The following is a 14,480-nucleotide window of genomic DNA, read 5'->3' on the forward strand; positions in this document are numbered from 1 at the left end:
TAAAAGATTACATGTTCTTCAAATATCACTTACTCATATTCTGCCGCTTTCTGTAAAGGACTGCTTTCATGTTGAAGTTCCAATGGCTGAAACAAACAAACAAACACACGCACGCGAGCACGCACACACACACACAAAATGTATTTCACATATAACTATTAACTGTTTTACTGAACTGAGGCAAATGGTGGTGGCTAAACAACAAGAAAACTCTATAAAAAATTTTAAATTGTACTTACCAGTGTATCAGCAAGATCAAACTCAGAGGGCCTTTTAATAACAATCTCTGGGTCAGAGTCAGACAAGTCTGAGTTTTCTCCAACTACAAAACATGAAAACAAATTAAGCTAAGCTAACTAAATTCATACTAATGTATGAAACTTTATTTGATCATCAATAATAGATTAATACGAAAGGCATAAAGTTAGCATTTAAAACTCATGACTCAGTAGATCCAAAAATGGCTGAATTTCATGTTTCCAGGAAGAAACATAACATATACAAGCTAATTTAGGGAGCAATGGTGGCAGAGGAGTTAAAAGCCCGCCCTGTAATCAAAAGGTTGAAGGTTTGAGCCCTGCTCAGTCTGTCACAGTCGTTGTGTCCTTGGGCAAGACACTTCACCCTCCATGCCAGGTGGTGGTAGTGGAGGGATAGGTGGCATCTGTGTACAGCAGCCTTGCTTCAATCAGTGAGTCCCAGGACAGTTGTGTCCACATTGTAGCTAATCACCAGCAGTGTGTGAATGTGTGTGGGTGAATGACTGGTTTTGTTGTGAAGTGTCTTGGGGGGGTTGTAGAACCCTAGAAGGTGCTATATCAAATACAGGCCATTCACCATTTTAATGTAGGTATGCTATTGACTTGGGTGCTTTATGCGTAATGTTATCATTTCACAATTTCAAAATTAGCATTTGTTGAAACTAAGGGAATGTGTGTCAAAATCCAAACAAACATTAGCAGCTTACCATCTTCAAAGTCACTCTTCAAGCAGATGAAAACAGTGATTCTTTGATAAGGCTTGCCAACTTCAGCCTTATAAGCCTCAAGTGTAAATGGTCTTTGTGTTCCAGGGACAGTAATGACCTCAGTGCCATCCGGATACAGAAGAAGGAAAGGTCCATCTTTTAGATCTTTGTTAAAGTCCTTCATTTTTTTAACAGCTTGATTGAGCATACTTGTGGCAGTAGCGTCAGGGTCTGTTGTTAGGAAAATAGTTTTTCCACGGTATGGCTTCAAACCACCCTTTTTAATGGTCATCAAGCCGACATTTATCTGTAAGTTAAAAGACATGAACAATGGGCCAAGTAGATACTAATATGACTCTAAGCAGATCTATTCAAACTTGAATATTTATTAACTGCAAAAGAGGGATCTTCCTGACAACCTAAATGTACAATTACTCGTAAACAATTGTTCTTATTCTGGATAGCTTTACTACACTGAACATTTTTTACACAACTCCCCTAAGGAATAACAAAAGAATGTCATTAGAAAATTAACCTCAACTTGTTTTCAGACAGAGCTAGCCAAACTACCTGAACCTTTCTTTTTTCCTTTTTCTTTAAGCCCTTCCTCCCTTCAGAAAACTTTTGCCTCTCTTCATTTTTCTTTTTTCTGTATTCTAAGAAGGTGCTGAAGGTTGGAGTCGGGCAGTTTGAGGTAGTCTGTGATGCTAAAGGGAAACAAAGGAAAAATGTACTACAATGTCACACATTAAAGACATTCATTCATGTGACATTCCATTGTCCACACAACACGCAAATAAGGACAACACTGAATAATCTCACTAGAAAATTTCTACCAAGGAATGACAATGTAACTGATACTATTGAACAATACAATTCTACACCAGTAAGTTTTAATGTATAGACACATAATAGTGTTAGTTCCTAAAGTTAACCAAACATAATAAATGAACTAATTTATTATCGTTTCAGTTGTGGAAATGCTCAGAGGACTGTTCCACGAAGCAAGCTAATCCCAAAAGCCAGGCTCACTCTGAAAATCCAGGCTCGATTGCCCCAAATTCGGTTCCAGGAACGAGGCTAACCTGCAGTCTTTCTGCTCATTCATTATGCAATATGCTTGTGGACAAGTCTGGTCCGTGGCACCCTAGCTGCGAGGTTTGTTAACACTAGAACTGCCCTCAAACCTTCACTACTAGAAAGGTCTTGAGCAGTCATTTTGATAGCTGCGTGCATTTTCAAATGAGCCTCGATTTTCTGAGCTCGCTTAGTGGAACAGCCCTCTGGTCTGCTATGGTCTGGAAACAGCTAACGCTAGGCTAATAAATCAATAAATAACAAACATTTTATTATGCTTATTAACTTACTCAATGGGAGTGAAGTGTCTCCGATGCAAGATGCGTGATAAAGCCTCTCGCCACAGCCGCTGCAAAAGTTTGGTGACTCCTCAACCAGACTTTTCCCATAGCTAGGACAAAACATTCCGCCGTTTTTCAAAAGAAATGCGCTACAGGCAGAGTAACTTCCGGTTCCAAAGACGAACAGCGCGGACATCCAATCAGTGATGTCTCCTGTTGCCGACTGGTACCTACCCTTTCCGGTTTTCTTAATGTAATTGTGCTTCTCAATTTGTTTTTGTGATTCTTCTTTTGTTTTTGCGCTTTTCAATTTGTTGTTGCGCTTTTCAATTTGTTGTTGCGCTTTTCAATTTGTTGTTGCGCTTTTCAATTTGTTTTTGCGCTTTTCAATTTGTTTTTGCGCTTTTCAATTTGTTTTTGCGTTTAGTGAATTTGTTGTTGCGCTTTTTAATTTGTTTTTGCGCTTTTCAATTTGTTTTTGCGTTTAGTGAATTTGTTTTTGCGCTTTTCAATTTGTTTTTGCGCTTTTCAATTTGTTTTGCGCTTTTCAATTTGTTTTGCGTTTTTCAATTTGTTTTTGCGTTTAGTGAATTTGTTTTTGCGCTTTTCAATTTGTTTTTGCGTTTAGTGAATTTGTTTTTGCGCTTTTCAATTTGTTTTTGCGTTTAGTGAATTTGTTGTTGCGCTTTTCAATTTGTTTTTGCGCTTTTCAATTTGTTGTTGCGCTTTTCAATTTGTTGTGCATTTTGTGATTTGTTTTTGTGGTTTGCACTTCAGGGCCACCGTACATAGCTGACTACTGCTATATAATTTTTGTAATTGAATACCCTGTTTCATGTTTCAAAAAATAATCACATTTTTATTCACACTCAACACTAATACAATAATTTATTGTAAAACTACTTTTTAGGGGTATTGGGTCTATATTTGATCCAGTGCTATTGAACAATTGCATTATACATATATATGCTACATGTATGCTTTGGTTCTATAAAAACACCCATAATCACAGCTTGTGAGTGAGTTAACTTTTTCTTTTCACTATGCTGAACCAAATAACAGCCTGAAGTTTCAACAGTCTTTGACAAACTGAGACAGAAATAAATGTTTAAATTACTACACAAAAAAATATCACGTGAATAAATTTGGAATTTTGATCATGACGCACTGATAGTAAGATCAGAAAGCAGAAAGTTTTTCCTCCAACTCTTTTGCAGACTAAAAGCCAATGCAATGTTTCTGTTGTCAGCACTCACCTGTTCAATTAGTTTGTCGGTCTGTGTTTCTGAAGAGAAATGCTTCTTAAACCGTTCTGCCACTCTGTCTTTAAGATCCACCTTGGGAGCTTTAAGAGTGTCATTGTTGCCTTCACCAGAGGACGGCACAGCTGGAGCTGAAGACAGGTTCTCCAAGACATCACTCAGGAAATCAGCCAAGCCTCCTGAGCCAGCCAGAACCAGCCAGGGGATGGAGTTTTTCAAAGAGAGATCCATTCTCTGAAAGACATTACAAAAACAATCAAAAGAAACATTTCCACAATTTAAATACTAAGTCACAACATTTTTGTGATAATCAACACATAAAGCAGAGACTGTACCTTCAGCATGTCTGCTTCCCCTGATATCAGCATACAAAGGACAGGGATGTCAATGCTGCCACTTCCTTTAAAGAGATACAACAATTTTTAACACGTTTCAATCTTGATAAAATGTTTTTACTAACTTAAACACAAGTAAATTTCACTTAACTTCAGCTGAATAATAATCTTATAAATCTTAATAAAATATTGTACTCGTAGTATGGTACTATCTCTCACCCCATATGCCTGTGCGCTGCTGGGAAATGTATTCCTCCAGTCTGGCTCTGAAATCTGTTTCTCCTCCTCTGCGTCCCACACTCCCATCGTCCACCAGCAGGAAGGCCTGGTAGTTGTTGTCCAGGTAGCAGGAGTCCCGGGAAATGTTTTTGACATAGTACTTTGCAGGAAAGCTTCCCTACAAAAGAAGAAAAAACTGTTATTACAGTGTTTCTTTAATTAAGATAATTGTCTACAGTGTAATAGAAGCCTGAAACCTTTGGATTTTTTTGTGCGTTTTAATAAGAGATACAAATACAGCCTGGTACCAAGACTACACACATGAAGTACATAGTATAGATTTGCCTTACTTTGAGCACTCAATGATAAAATTCACATAATCCTACTAACTCAGAAAGTTGATTCTGTTCATCTGGATGTAGCATTTTCAGCGGGAGAAACACTTCGTTGCAAATCCAGCTGACTTCTTCAGCCTCAGCTGAGGGCAGGTTTTCCCAACATCATAAACAGTACATTTGCATAATGGCTGAAACTAACACCACTGAATAAACATTGGGTCAGTTTCTTGATCATTAATATGCATATTGTCATTAGCACTGATCAATGACCATTAATCAGTGGCCATGAGTGCCATCTAGAGAGAGTTGGGGAATGGCTGCAATCACAGCATTGGCCTGTAGGTTTAACTAGACTGCAGAGTCTTGGCCTGGCGAGGTAGCTCTTCTGTGTTGTGCCATTCACTTTAGCCAGAAGCTGTTTAGTTTCCCTGATGTATAAATCATGGCAATCCTGCTGACACTTAACAGCATCCACTTTATTACTCTGTTTGTGTCATGACCCGACCCTTGGGGTGGACTGGTTTTTGGTGCATCGTTTTTTGGGGTATTAAAGCTACCGAGACACAGTGTTTGGAGAAAATGCGTTTCAACTCTTCCGATACTCCTGACACATACAGAATCACTAAGGGTTTTTGCTTAGGCGGCAGTTGTCCTTCTTCTCACCTGGATTGGCTGGAGCTTTCTTTAGGTCCCTTCCTAGTTTTGGGTAAGCTGCTTACGCAATCACAAGAACATCATATCAAGAAGGCCCTGAGTAAATGTGTTTATCCCAGCTGGACATTTGTCAAAGCTGGAAAGGCACCTAAAGAAAGTTCCAGCTGGTCCAGCAGAGATGAAGGACAACTGCTGTCTAAGTGAAAACCCTTAGTGAGACAGTTGAAATGCATTTTCTCTAAACACCGCATCTCCATGGCTTTCAAATCCAAAACACACTGCCAAAAATTGGTCCAACGCAACAATCGGGTCCCCCAACACAAACAGAGTAATATAGTGTACTGGAAAGGTAGTTATGGGCATTGATCAATGATCAGTGGTTGTGTTCAAGGAACTGACCTTGTAGACTATTGTTCTTCAGTGGTGCTAGTTTCAGTCATTATGCACATGTACTGTTTATAAGATTGGGGAAACCTGCACACATCTAAGACTGAAGAAGACAGTTGGATGAGTGACGTAATGTTTCTCCCGCTGAAAGCCTTACTTCCAGATGAACAGAATCAACTTTTTGGGATTTACTTACCTGGATGACTGAGCATGCATCAAGACAATATCTTACTTATCTTAAAATTAGGACGTATATTTACACTAATTATAAGCAATTAAAAAATCAATTAAAATGAGAAATGTAAATTAAATCTTTAAGTGAGCTTTTTGTAAAATAAAGGTGAACACATGTTTAAACGTGTAAATGTCTGTACTACCTGAGGGTTGACCAGCTGCTCTCGTTTTTTCACAAGGCCCCAGGGAGCAATCCCCAACGCTACCACCTTGTTGAGGGACACTGAAGATGCTGCAGCTGCATGATCTCTTACTGCCTGTCCAACACACCTGCCAACACCTTCACGCAAACCTGTAGTTAAGATCCATGCACCTGAGAGAAACAAGTAGATGGTAAATTTCCTGGTTTAACCTGTATACTACGTAGCTTACTGTGCCATGCCACTTAATATTTCCCAAATGTTAAAAAGCTGTGTAAAATGTAAATAACACCTGAATAATAATTTTACGATAATTTGCAAATCTCATATCTCTATATTTGATACCATTAGCTAATATGTTGTCCATAAATGGGGTTATTTACATTTTGCACAACTTCATACCTATTATTTATTAAAGATTCTGTTACATTTCTTTGAATAGGCTTAAAAATCAAACAAAAGTAATGTATTAAGCTGTGAAACTGTATTATTTTATTTATTTATTTTTATCATTTTCACTAATAGTACTGTCATGGTCCTGGGTCAGGTGACCCAGTGTTTATGTATGGGCCATTTAATTCTTTTTTTTTCTTTTTCTTTTTTTTTTTTACCTTTTATTGTTTTTTGTGTTGTTGTTGTTGTTTTGTGGGGGGGGGGAGGGGTTTGGGGGGGGGGGGGGGCATTTAATTCTTTAATTTAATTCTTAGGTTTTGTTCCTTTGCCTTCCATGTTTACTTTAACTTGTCTTCACATTTCATGTCAACATTGTCGCCATGTTCCCTATGTCTCCCCAGTCACTGTGTTAAGTTTGCCTGTCTGGAGTCTGAGTTTCGGTCTGTGTGTTTATCTGTCAAAGAATTAAGAGCACTAGAAGGACTAGAAAAACCAAAAAGATGCATAAAAAATGTTTTTATATGCAGCGTGTTTTAATGGCAAGTCTAAAGTACAAAAGCAACATGTTTGCTTTCTCACTGCCACGCCCTGTCCTGATCTTATCCAATAAGCATGTTTACTTAGTGTGAGCCATGTAGCAACTTGCATATTTGTGTGCACAATTTTTTCATTGCTTCTTGTACTTGTTTTGAAAGAACAGCAAGTGACAGGAGATCAGTATTACCATGTGCTACCTGCACTTGGTACAGTAGTCAAAGAGAAAATTGCCATTTCAGTACAAACAGTAGGACCAGACTAGTAGTACAGTATGCTTTTTTTTTAGAGCTTATAGTATAACCCATTGCGTAAACAATATTACTTCCATCCTGGTGTCTTGAGTGGGAAACTGCTTTATTTACGCTCGCTGCATCTCCAGAGGGCTTAACAGCGATACCTGACATCCCAGGTGTGCTGCAGGATGTATAATATCTTCTACAAAGATGACTGCAAGATGGGGTTTGGCCATCATTAACATGTGATTGCATTAAGATGACTTACATATCTTGATGCATGCTCAGTTATCCAGGTAAGGAAATGTTTCAGCTATATTTTCATAGCTGAAAAACTTATGTCCAGGTGAACAGAATCTGCTATTTCCTTTTACAGCTTTATAAATCTAGAAACTAAACAAAGTTAAGGCAAGGCATTCTTTTAGACATTTTTTATATGGTAAAGGGAACCATCTGGAAATTACGATAGCATCTGCTAACCAACAATAAAATATTTCAGCAAACATCTCACAGAAATTCCAAGCACACTGTAATCATTATAGATGAGGCACTGACAGAGTGACAGATGCATAAAGTTTTTACCTGTGCTTTGTGACGCTTTCACCAGTCCCTGTCTGAGGACCTCCCGTACCCAGGTCTTCACCTGTGTCCTGCTCTCTCCACCCACAACAGAAACAACCAGGTTGGGTGCAGGAAGACCCCAATGGGTTGTCAACATGTTGTACACCACCAAAGGCTCAGTGCTCCATGACAGACGCAGGAACTAAGTTTAGACATTTGATGGATTAAAAGAAACAATTACATGTCAACAACACAAAGAGGCTTGGTAATGAATTGTGATCTAGTATTAAAGCTAAAATGACGCTTTGGTTGTTTCAACCTTTAAATTGTGATTAAAACTTTGAAACTGAAAATGACCCTTAACCCATTAGAGCCCAGACCAATTTTTACTGTCAGGAAAACTATGGGAGAGTCAGTTTTAAAGGTTTAACAGGAACTTTCCCCAATATGTTAAGGAGTGGCTTGTTCTTTACTCTGGTACTGACTTTGTTTGTTTAGTAGTAGGTTGAAGGTCAGGAAGACTCAAAGTACTGACTACCAGAGCTCTGGGTTTATCTGGATCTTTATTTAACCCACCTTTACACCTTTACAGGAATTTTCCTTTAAAACATGTTCACATTTTCCAAAACTCTAAGGCTGTAGAGATAAAGCGTTATGGGACAAAAATAAAAGCACCCACATAGCTGTGCCTCTTGCTGGCTCCTGCAAACTGCACCTCTCCAAATGCATCAGTTGGTTGTTCAGAGGAGTGCTCCGCACTTTCCCAGTGCTTCAAAATTGCTGTGCTGAAATAATCTCCAACAGCCACAGAGGCATGGTCATCTCTCGCAACACCACACTGACAAAATTCACTACTGCTGAGAGAGGTGGAGGGATACAAACATCACTATGAGAGTCAACTCAAATTACAGACATGTCACTATCAAAAGGCCGAGGTCACAGTACCTGAAGGAATCTTCTACAAAGGTGCTGCACACTCGTTTCTTGATGTTTTTCGGGATCCAACTCTGAAAGCAGTTTTTAAAAAGTGATTAACATACAGATTTCTGAGCCTGGTTTAACAGTGAGCCTGTGTATGCACATATTCTGTAGTAGAATAATACAAACCACAAGTCAAAACAAAATTTTTTTTAAATTAAACTTTTAAATTGGCCTAGGTACTCATTGGTATTCATTTATAGTCTGCTATTATGCAAGTGGAATGAAAGCTAGGTATGTGACCCTCAGTACTGACATTTTTACAGTGTGTTGAGTGTCTGAAGTTAAGGTTTTTCGAAACACTGCAGTTCAAAACAACCACATCATGTTTGAGCTTCTGGTTGTATTTCACCCCAGTGTTGACAGGTTGCTTACCTGCTGCTTCTAGGAATGTAAGCAAGTAAACAAGTAAGGTGCCCGGATTTCCCTTTGTATGAACTAGAGTCATTTGGGCTGTACCTTGTTCTTACTAAATTATTGTTTTTAATATTATACCTTCTATTTATAACAAGGGACACAAGAGCCACTTATATATAACAAAACAATACCCTGTTTCTCATTATTATTTTTGTGGATTGTGAAGGTTAAGGAGAAAACCAGCAGAAATTGTCAGCTCTTACTCCCATCTTTTTGGGAGAAAAAAAAGGCATGCAATTTCATTATCATTAAACTTAGGGAAATTAAACACAATGTGGATGTTAATGGAGGCGGTCACATTTTCTCCTTCTCCCTCTCCTTTATCTTTCCTGCTTGGCTTTTCATGTCTTGTCTAGTCTCCTCTATCTCTAACCCTCAAAGAGTCTCTCAGTCTTGTTCTCTAAAACCTAAAGAAGAATTATGGATTTGATCAACTGATCCCTTAATGCAATTGACACCCTCTTCTCAATGAGAAGCCTGGGTTTGAGAAAGCCCAACTGTCCTGGAGGGACGTTCTCTGCCGGTTACACAATCGATGGGTGGCGGAACTGGCGCGTTGTGTGTCTGATGGGACTGTCAATTGAGGATATCGAACACATCTACCTATTCAGAAACATGATAACAGGGTTCTTGCTCGGCCCTGGCTTATCGAAGATTAAAGAAAGCAGTTACGGCTGTTCAAAACCCCACAAGGCTGGCTGCTATAATCGAAGCGATGGGGAGGGCCTTGAATACTCAGACTGTGCTCATTGAACGCAACATGGATAAGATCTTAGAGAAGCTCACGGCTCTTCAACAGGAAATTGAGAGACCTGGTGACCAGTGATGGACATTAGACAACTGTAAAGTTGGATGCAGTTGTTCGTACTAATTCAAACAACCACCATCTTCATTTCATGTGGCTACCCCCACCGGCGCCAGCTGGACGGCCCTAAGGCCGAGGTTAATGGGAATAACAAAATTCTCCTTGATAACAGGACTGTGTGTTTTTGGACTCTTTACCCTTATTCTTCAAGGCCACCTGTATCGACTGAAGGAATGCTGACTTTCGCTTAACCGGTTGAAGGGATACTATCTCTCAAGGGACACACACAAATGCACACATATGCATGTACACTGACACAGACATACTGCCCCCCACCTCCAAACGCCTCCGATGCATGTATTCTATGTTGTGAGATGTGATGATTCATGTGCTATGTGCTGAGTTGCTTTTTTCTGTTCTCAGACTGATCTCCCTTTAGGAGCTCAGTCTGGGTGGAGTTCTCTTTTCTCCTCATCTTTCCTCATATTGTGTATTTCCATTGTGCTACCTCTCCGACCTGTCTTCCCCATGTGATGTCTATGTAATGTATATACGGTCGGAAGGGTAAGATGGTGCTGGTTGCCAGCAGCTTTAACCCAATTTGCTTTGGGATCAATAATGTATTATCAGTCAATCAATCAACTTAGGTTTTTATATATATAGGAGAATACATTTAGTGTTTTTTTTTTCATTAAATATGAATTTCTATTTTTTTTTAAAGAGCATCAAACGCTGTTGATGCTAACTCTCAGGAAGCTTATAATTCAACCAAAGTTCAATTACTAAGCCTTTGAATGGGGACGTGGTTTGTTTGTTAAGAAAAATACAGCCCATTGGGCCTAAAAACAGCCTTAAATCTGGGTAGTTATAACAATAAATATAAAAAATATTTTCTCGCTATATTTTGAATTTGAAATTGGTGTGTTGTGCATTACACTGAATTACTAAGCAGCTAAAACAGGCTAACATATCTTAACTGAGGGAGAAAATGGTCTTTGCTGAAACACTGTAATAATTTCAGCATTTTCTTCCCTTATTTGTACAATTATTTCTCTAAAACATATGTCGATCAAAATTATTGCTATACATGTTTCTGTGACAAGTGGCCATGTGGAGAATAGTGCAACCTGTGAGATTAGCAGGTGTGCGTGCAGAGATGAATATGAGATTGTTTTTAAACGTTATGCTTTAAAAGTTTCAGTGTTTCACAAACCTTTCCTTTGCCTATTAAAAATGTGATCCCCACAGGCCTCTTTACTGAAAAAGCTGTAAAACACCTCGGCAGCTGAATGGAATGGAATGCAGCCATCATTAATGTTATCAGTAAACATGATTACATGCTTAATTGCATACATGTAGTTATGATGCTATAGGTATACTAGTAGACATAGGCTCTTATATTGTGCTTTCCATTTTTTCTGTTGAGTAATTGAATTGCTATAGAAACCTTTCACTGAACCGGTTTATACTTAGAAAAGCTTCCTTTAAGGTCCACCAGTTAGACAAGTTTCTAAGACGTTTGTGGGTGGCTCACCATCGCCATTACATGGAACATTTAGAGGAAATTCCAAGTATAACTTTTTTAAACATTCAGCTTTTTTTTCTCTTTTGGTTATTTGCTTTCTCTTTTGTTTTGTTTTTGCAAACATACCATGACATCACAACAGCAGTTGGGTTTTAGTGAAAGCGGACCTACCTGGCTCTTCTCTGTTTGGCAGATATTGTCTGTGTTGTCGCCTCTATTTCCTTCCTCTATTCTTACTCCTTCTTCTTTTGCTCCCTTGTCATTCATGTTTCTCCTTCAGTCGTTCTCAGTAAGAAATGTGTGCAGAAGGACTAAAACTGTTGATTTCTGACGAGTTTCCACCTTGTCTCCTACTGCTGAATTCCATTCCCTGCCACTGCTGTCACTCTGCATGCACACAGAAAAATAGGTGCAGCCAGCACACATGTAAAGGTGTGGTTTCACAGAGGAAGACAGTTCCTCCAAACTTTGAAAACAAGAAATTCCAGTCGAAACCACAAACCACTCAGACACGGAGTCTGAGCTGGTCTAGCGTTCATTGCAATGTTTCCCCATCCTCTTACCTGGTCACTCCCATCTGATGTGGAAAAACTGAATACCTTCACATTTAGACACCACTGTAGCAGACAGACAGCTCAGCAGCTTTGAGCTAAGCTAAAAATACCACACATTTGCAACTCAGCCTGTTAGGTATGAGTCTCTGTGGTGCTCAATATTTATGCAGGCAAATATATTTGTTTGAAATGCAAATTTCAGTCAAAAAAATATTATTAGAATTAGAATTTTTATTCAGCTGAAATTTAGTGCAATGTGTGCATGGGTTCCACTTGCTTAATCGTAACTTTTAAAAGAAAATTTGCAGCTGCTTCATGGCCCTGGTTAAACGATTTTAGAGGTTCATTATGAAAGTAGAACATGTATCAGGTTTTAAACTTGCAGGATTCCATTATTTATTTTCCTTATAGACTATACATGAAAACCACACACTTGATTCCCTTAAATATTTATTGTATATCACATTTAAATATTGACACATAAAATAAAAGATTGGACTGATGTGGCTAAACATTTCATACAACTACTTTCATCAACAATGTGAATATATTTAGTTGTCAGTAGCTGGAAACTATGTTGGGAACTCAGGAATACAGATACTGTAGTACTACAGATAGTAAACAGTGTCTTTAACACTATGACTATATTGCCAAATCAACTCAAACACACACACACACACATACACACACACACGTGTTTTCATGACATATCAGTACATATGACAAAAATGTGACAAATGGGTACATGCTTTTCCGAAGGTCCTAGAGGCATGGGAATCACAAAAAGTTTGACCCATGCTTCCAGGAACACGCCCAGAGATTGGGCTGTTGAGATTTTGGCTAGGGCTACATTTTGGTCAAACCTGAATTTACTGCTACTTGTGAGGACACTGTCAGGTTTATGTGACTTATGAGTACCATAAGGTCACACACTGATATTTCATGTTTAGGTGAATTGTGAAGCCCATGGATACACACATAATTTTCAAGTATACATGACTTATAAGGACCAGGTAAGGGTAGGGTCTTTATTTTCAGCTTGGCTCCTTTTGAGATTACAATATAATAGGCATAGATGCACAATAGTAATGCTCACCAGTCGGGTAACTTCTGACAGAAATATCAGACATTTATGTGTTAATACAACACAGTAAATCTGAGCTGTGTAGAGACTTAAAAAGAGACATAGGTCAAATGTGGTCAGTCTACTTTCACACACACACAGACAGTTTCATTGCCTAATGTTGGACTTAAAGTGACCTTTTGTGATGTTTTGATTCTTATGTTTGCTTGTTGCTCCAAACACACCTCGTCCATATTCCTCCTACTACTCCTTTTTTTTCTAATTGCAGTTTGGGTTTTCTGTGACGACACACTCCATCCTGCCTTCCTTTTGGCCTGTTGTGTGGCCGGTCTCATCTGTAACTATTGCTTAGGTGTGCTTACTTTGTATTCATCAGTTTGAGCCTTTCTGAATCATTTAAGAAATTACCCAATCCTAATGGACTGTGCCTTCTTCACACAGCATTTGATGTGCAATGACCAATAACCTTTTTAGAATAATATTCGTGATCCAATACTGAGACATGTGGGTGGTGATCCTCTTGATAAAGACCTCATGCTTGAGAAGATAATGAAAAGAGTAGACAAAGAAGGATGGGAGTGGTACTCAACAATCAGGTTGTAAATGGTAAAAGAATTGATTTCTTATATAACACTTTTCTACTCTCCCAGAGCACCCAAAGTGCTTTATACCACATGTCACATTCACCCATTAATTTACATTCATATTCCGATGGATAAATTTGAGAGTAGCTCAGGGTTAGTATCTTGCCCAAGGATATCTACCATGCAGACTGGGGGAGCCAAGGATCAAACCACCAACCTTCCAATCTATCTCCTGAGTTACAGCCACTAACATTAGAACTTCTAGTAGATTTCACTGCATTCCTACCCTTTAGAGAAAGCTGTGTGGACCTACGAGGACCCCATGCACCCCTCACACACACTCTTCACAATGCTGTTTTCTGGCAAGAGGTACTGCAGCATTCGGGCCCTCACTGCCAAACGGTGAAACAGTCTCTTCCCCCAAACCTTCAGACTCCTGAACACTCAGTGACTGGACTGACACATACACTGATTCGTTCACACACGTCACTACCTCAAGCACTTATCTGCACAGTCTCATACACACGCACATGCACACCTTCATACATCAAGTTATTTTTTGCACAACCCACTGTTATTGTTGTACTTTTCTGTTGCACTGTTGTGTCTGGACTGTCCTGTGTCTTTATCGTTCCATTCTGTCTGGCGTTGCACTGTTTGTTTGTTTTTGTTGTTGCTTTTTTTGCAATTTTTGCACACTTGCACTTTATGTAGTCCTGTGTTGTTTATTTGTTATAAACTATATATGTAGCACCATGGTCTTGGAGGAACTTTGTCAAGTTTCTCTGTGTACTGTACCACTGCACATGGTTGAAATGACAATAAAGCTACTTGACTTGACTTGACTCAAGCAGATAATAGGCACTTAGTCAAGTGAAAATAATCAGTATGTGAATACTGATAGACTGGTTCTTT

At 38.9% G+C, this 14,480-nt stretch overlaps 2 protein-coding genes across 3 annotated transcripts in view; one reads left to right on the forward strand and one right to left on the reverse strand.

The window, feature by feature from the left end:
- The window catches only part of LOC109194528 (transient receptor potential cation channel subfamily M member 4), a 35,814-nt gene extending 23,980 nt beyond the window's left edge, over positions 1-11,834 (reverse strand). Inside the window, exons 1-8 of the mRNA XM_019362682.2 lie at positions 11,515-11,834; positions 8,564-8,625; positions 8,298-8,475; positions 7,640-7,820; positions 5,898-6,067; positions 4,142-4,319; positions 3,923-3,987; positions 3,582-3,821 (exon numbers count right to left, since the gene is read on the reverse strand). Coding sequence (XP_019218227.1) covers positions 3,582-3,821; positions 3,923-3,987; positions 4,142-4,319; positions 5,898-6,067; positions 7,640-7,820; positions 8,298-8,475; positions 8,564-8,625; positions 11,515-11,610 — 1,170 coding nt within the window. The 5' untranslated portion in view covers positions 11,611-11,834. The remainder of the gene's footprint in view (positions 1-3,581; positions 3,822-3,922; positions 3,988-4,141; positions 4,320-5,897; positions 6,068-7,639; positions 7,821-8,297; positions 8,476-8,563; positions 8,626-11,514) is intronic.
- Positions 1-14,480, forward strand: part of LOC100701335 (protein tyrosine phosphatase receptor type H) — a 574,626-nt gene that overhangs the window by 346,945 nt on the left and 213,201 nt on the right. The window lies entirely within an intron of this gene.

The sequence above is a fragment of the Oreochromis niloticus genome, linkage group LG8 (assembly GCF_001858045.2).
Source record: "Oreochromis niloticus isolate F11D_XX linkage group LG8, O_niloticus_UMD_NMBU, whole genome shotgun sequence".
Classification (NCBI taxonomy): domain Eukaryota; kingdom Metazoa; phylum Chordata; class Actinopteri; order Cichliformes; family Cichlidae; genus Oreochromis; species Oreochromis niloticus.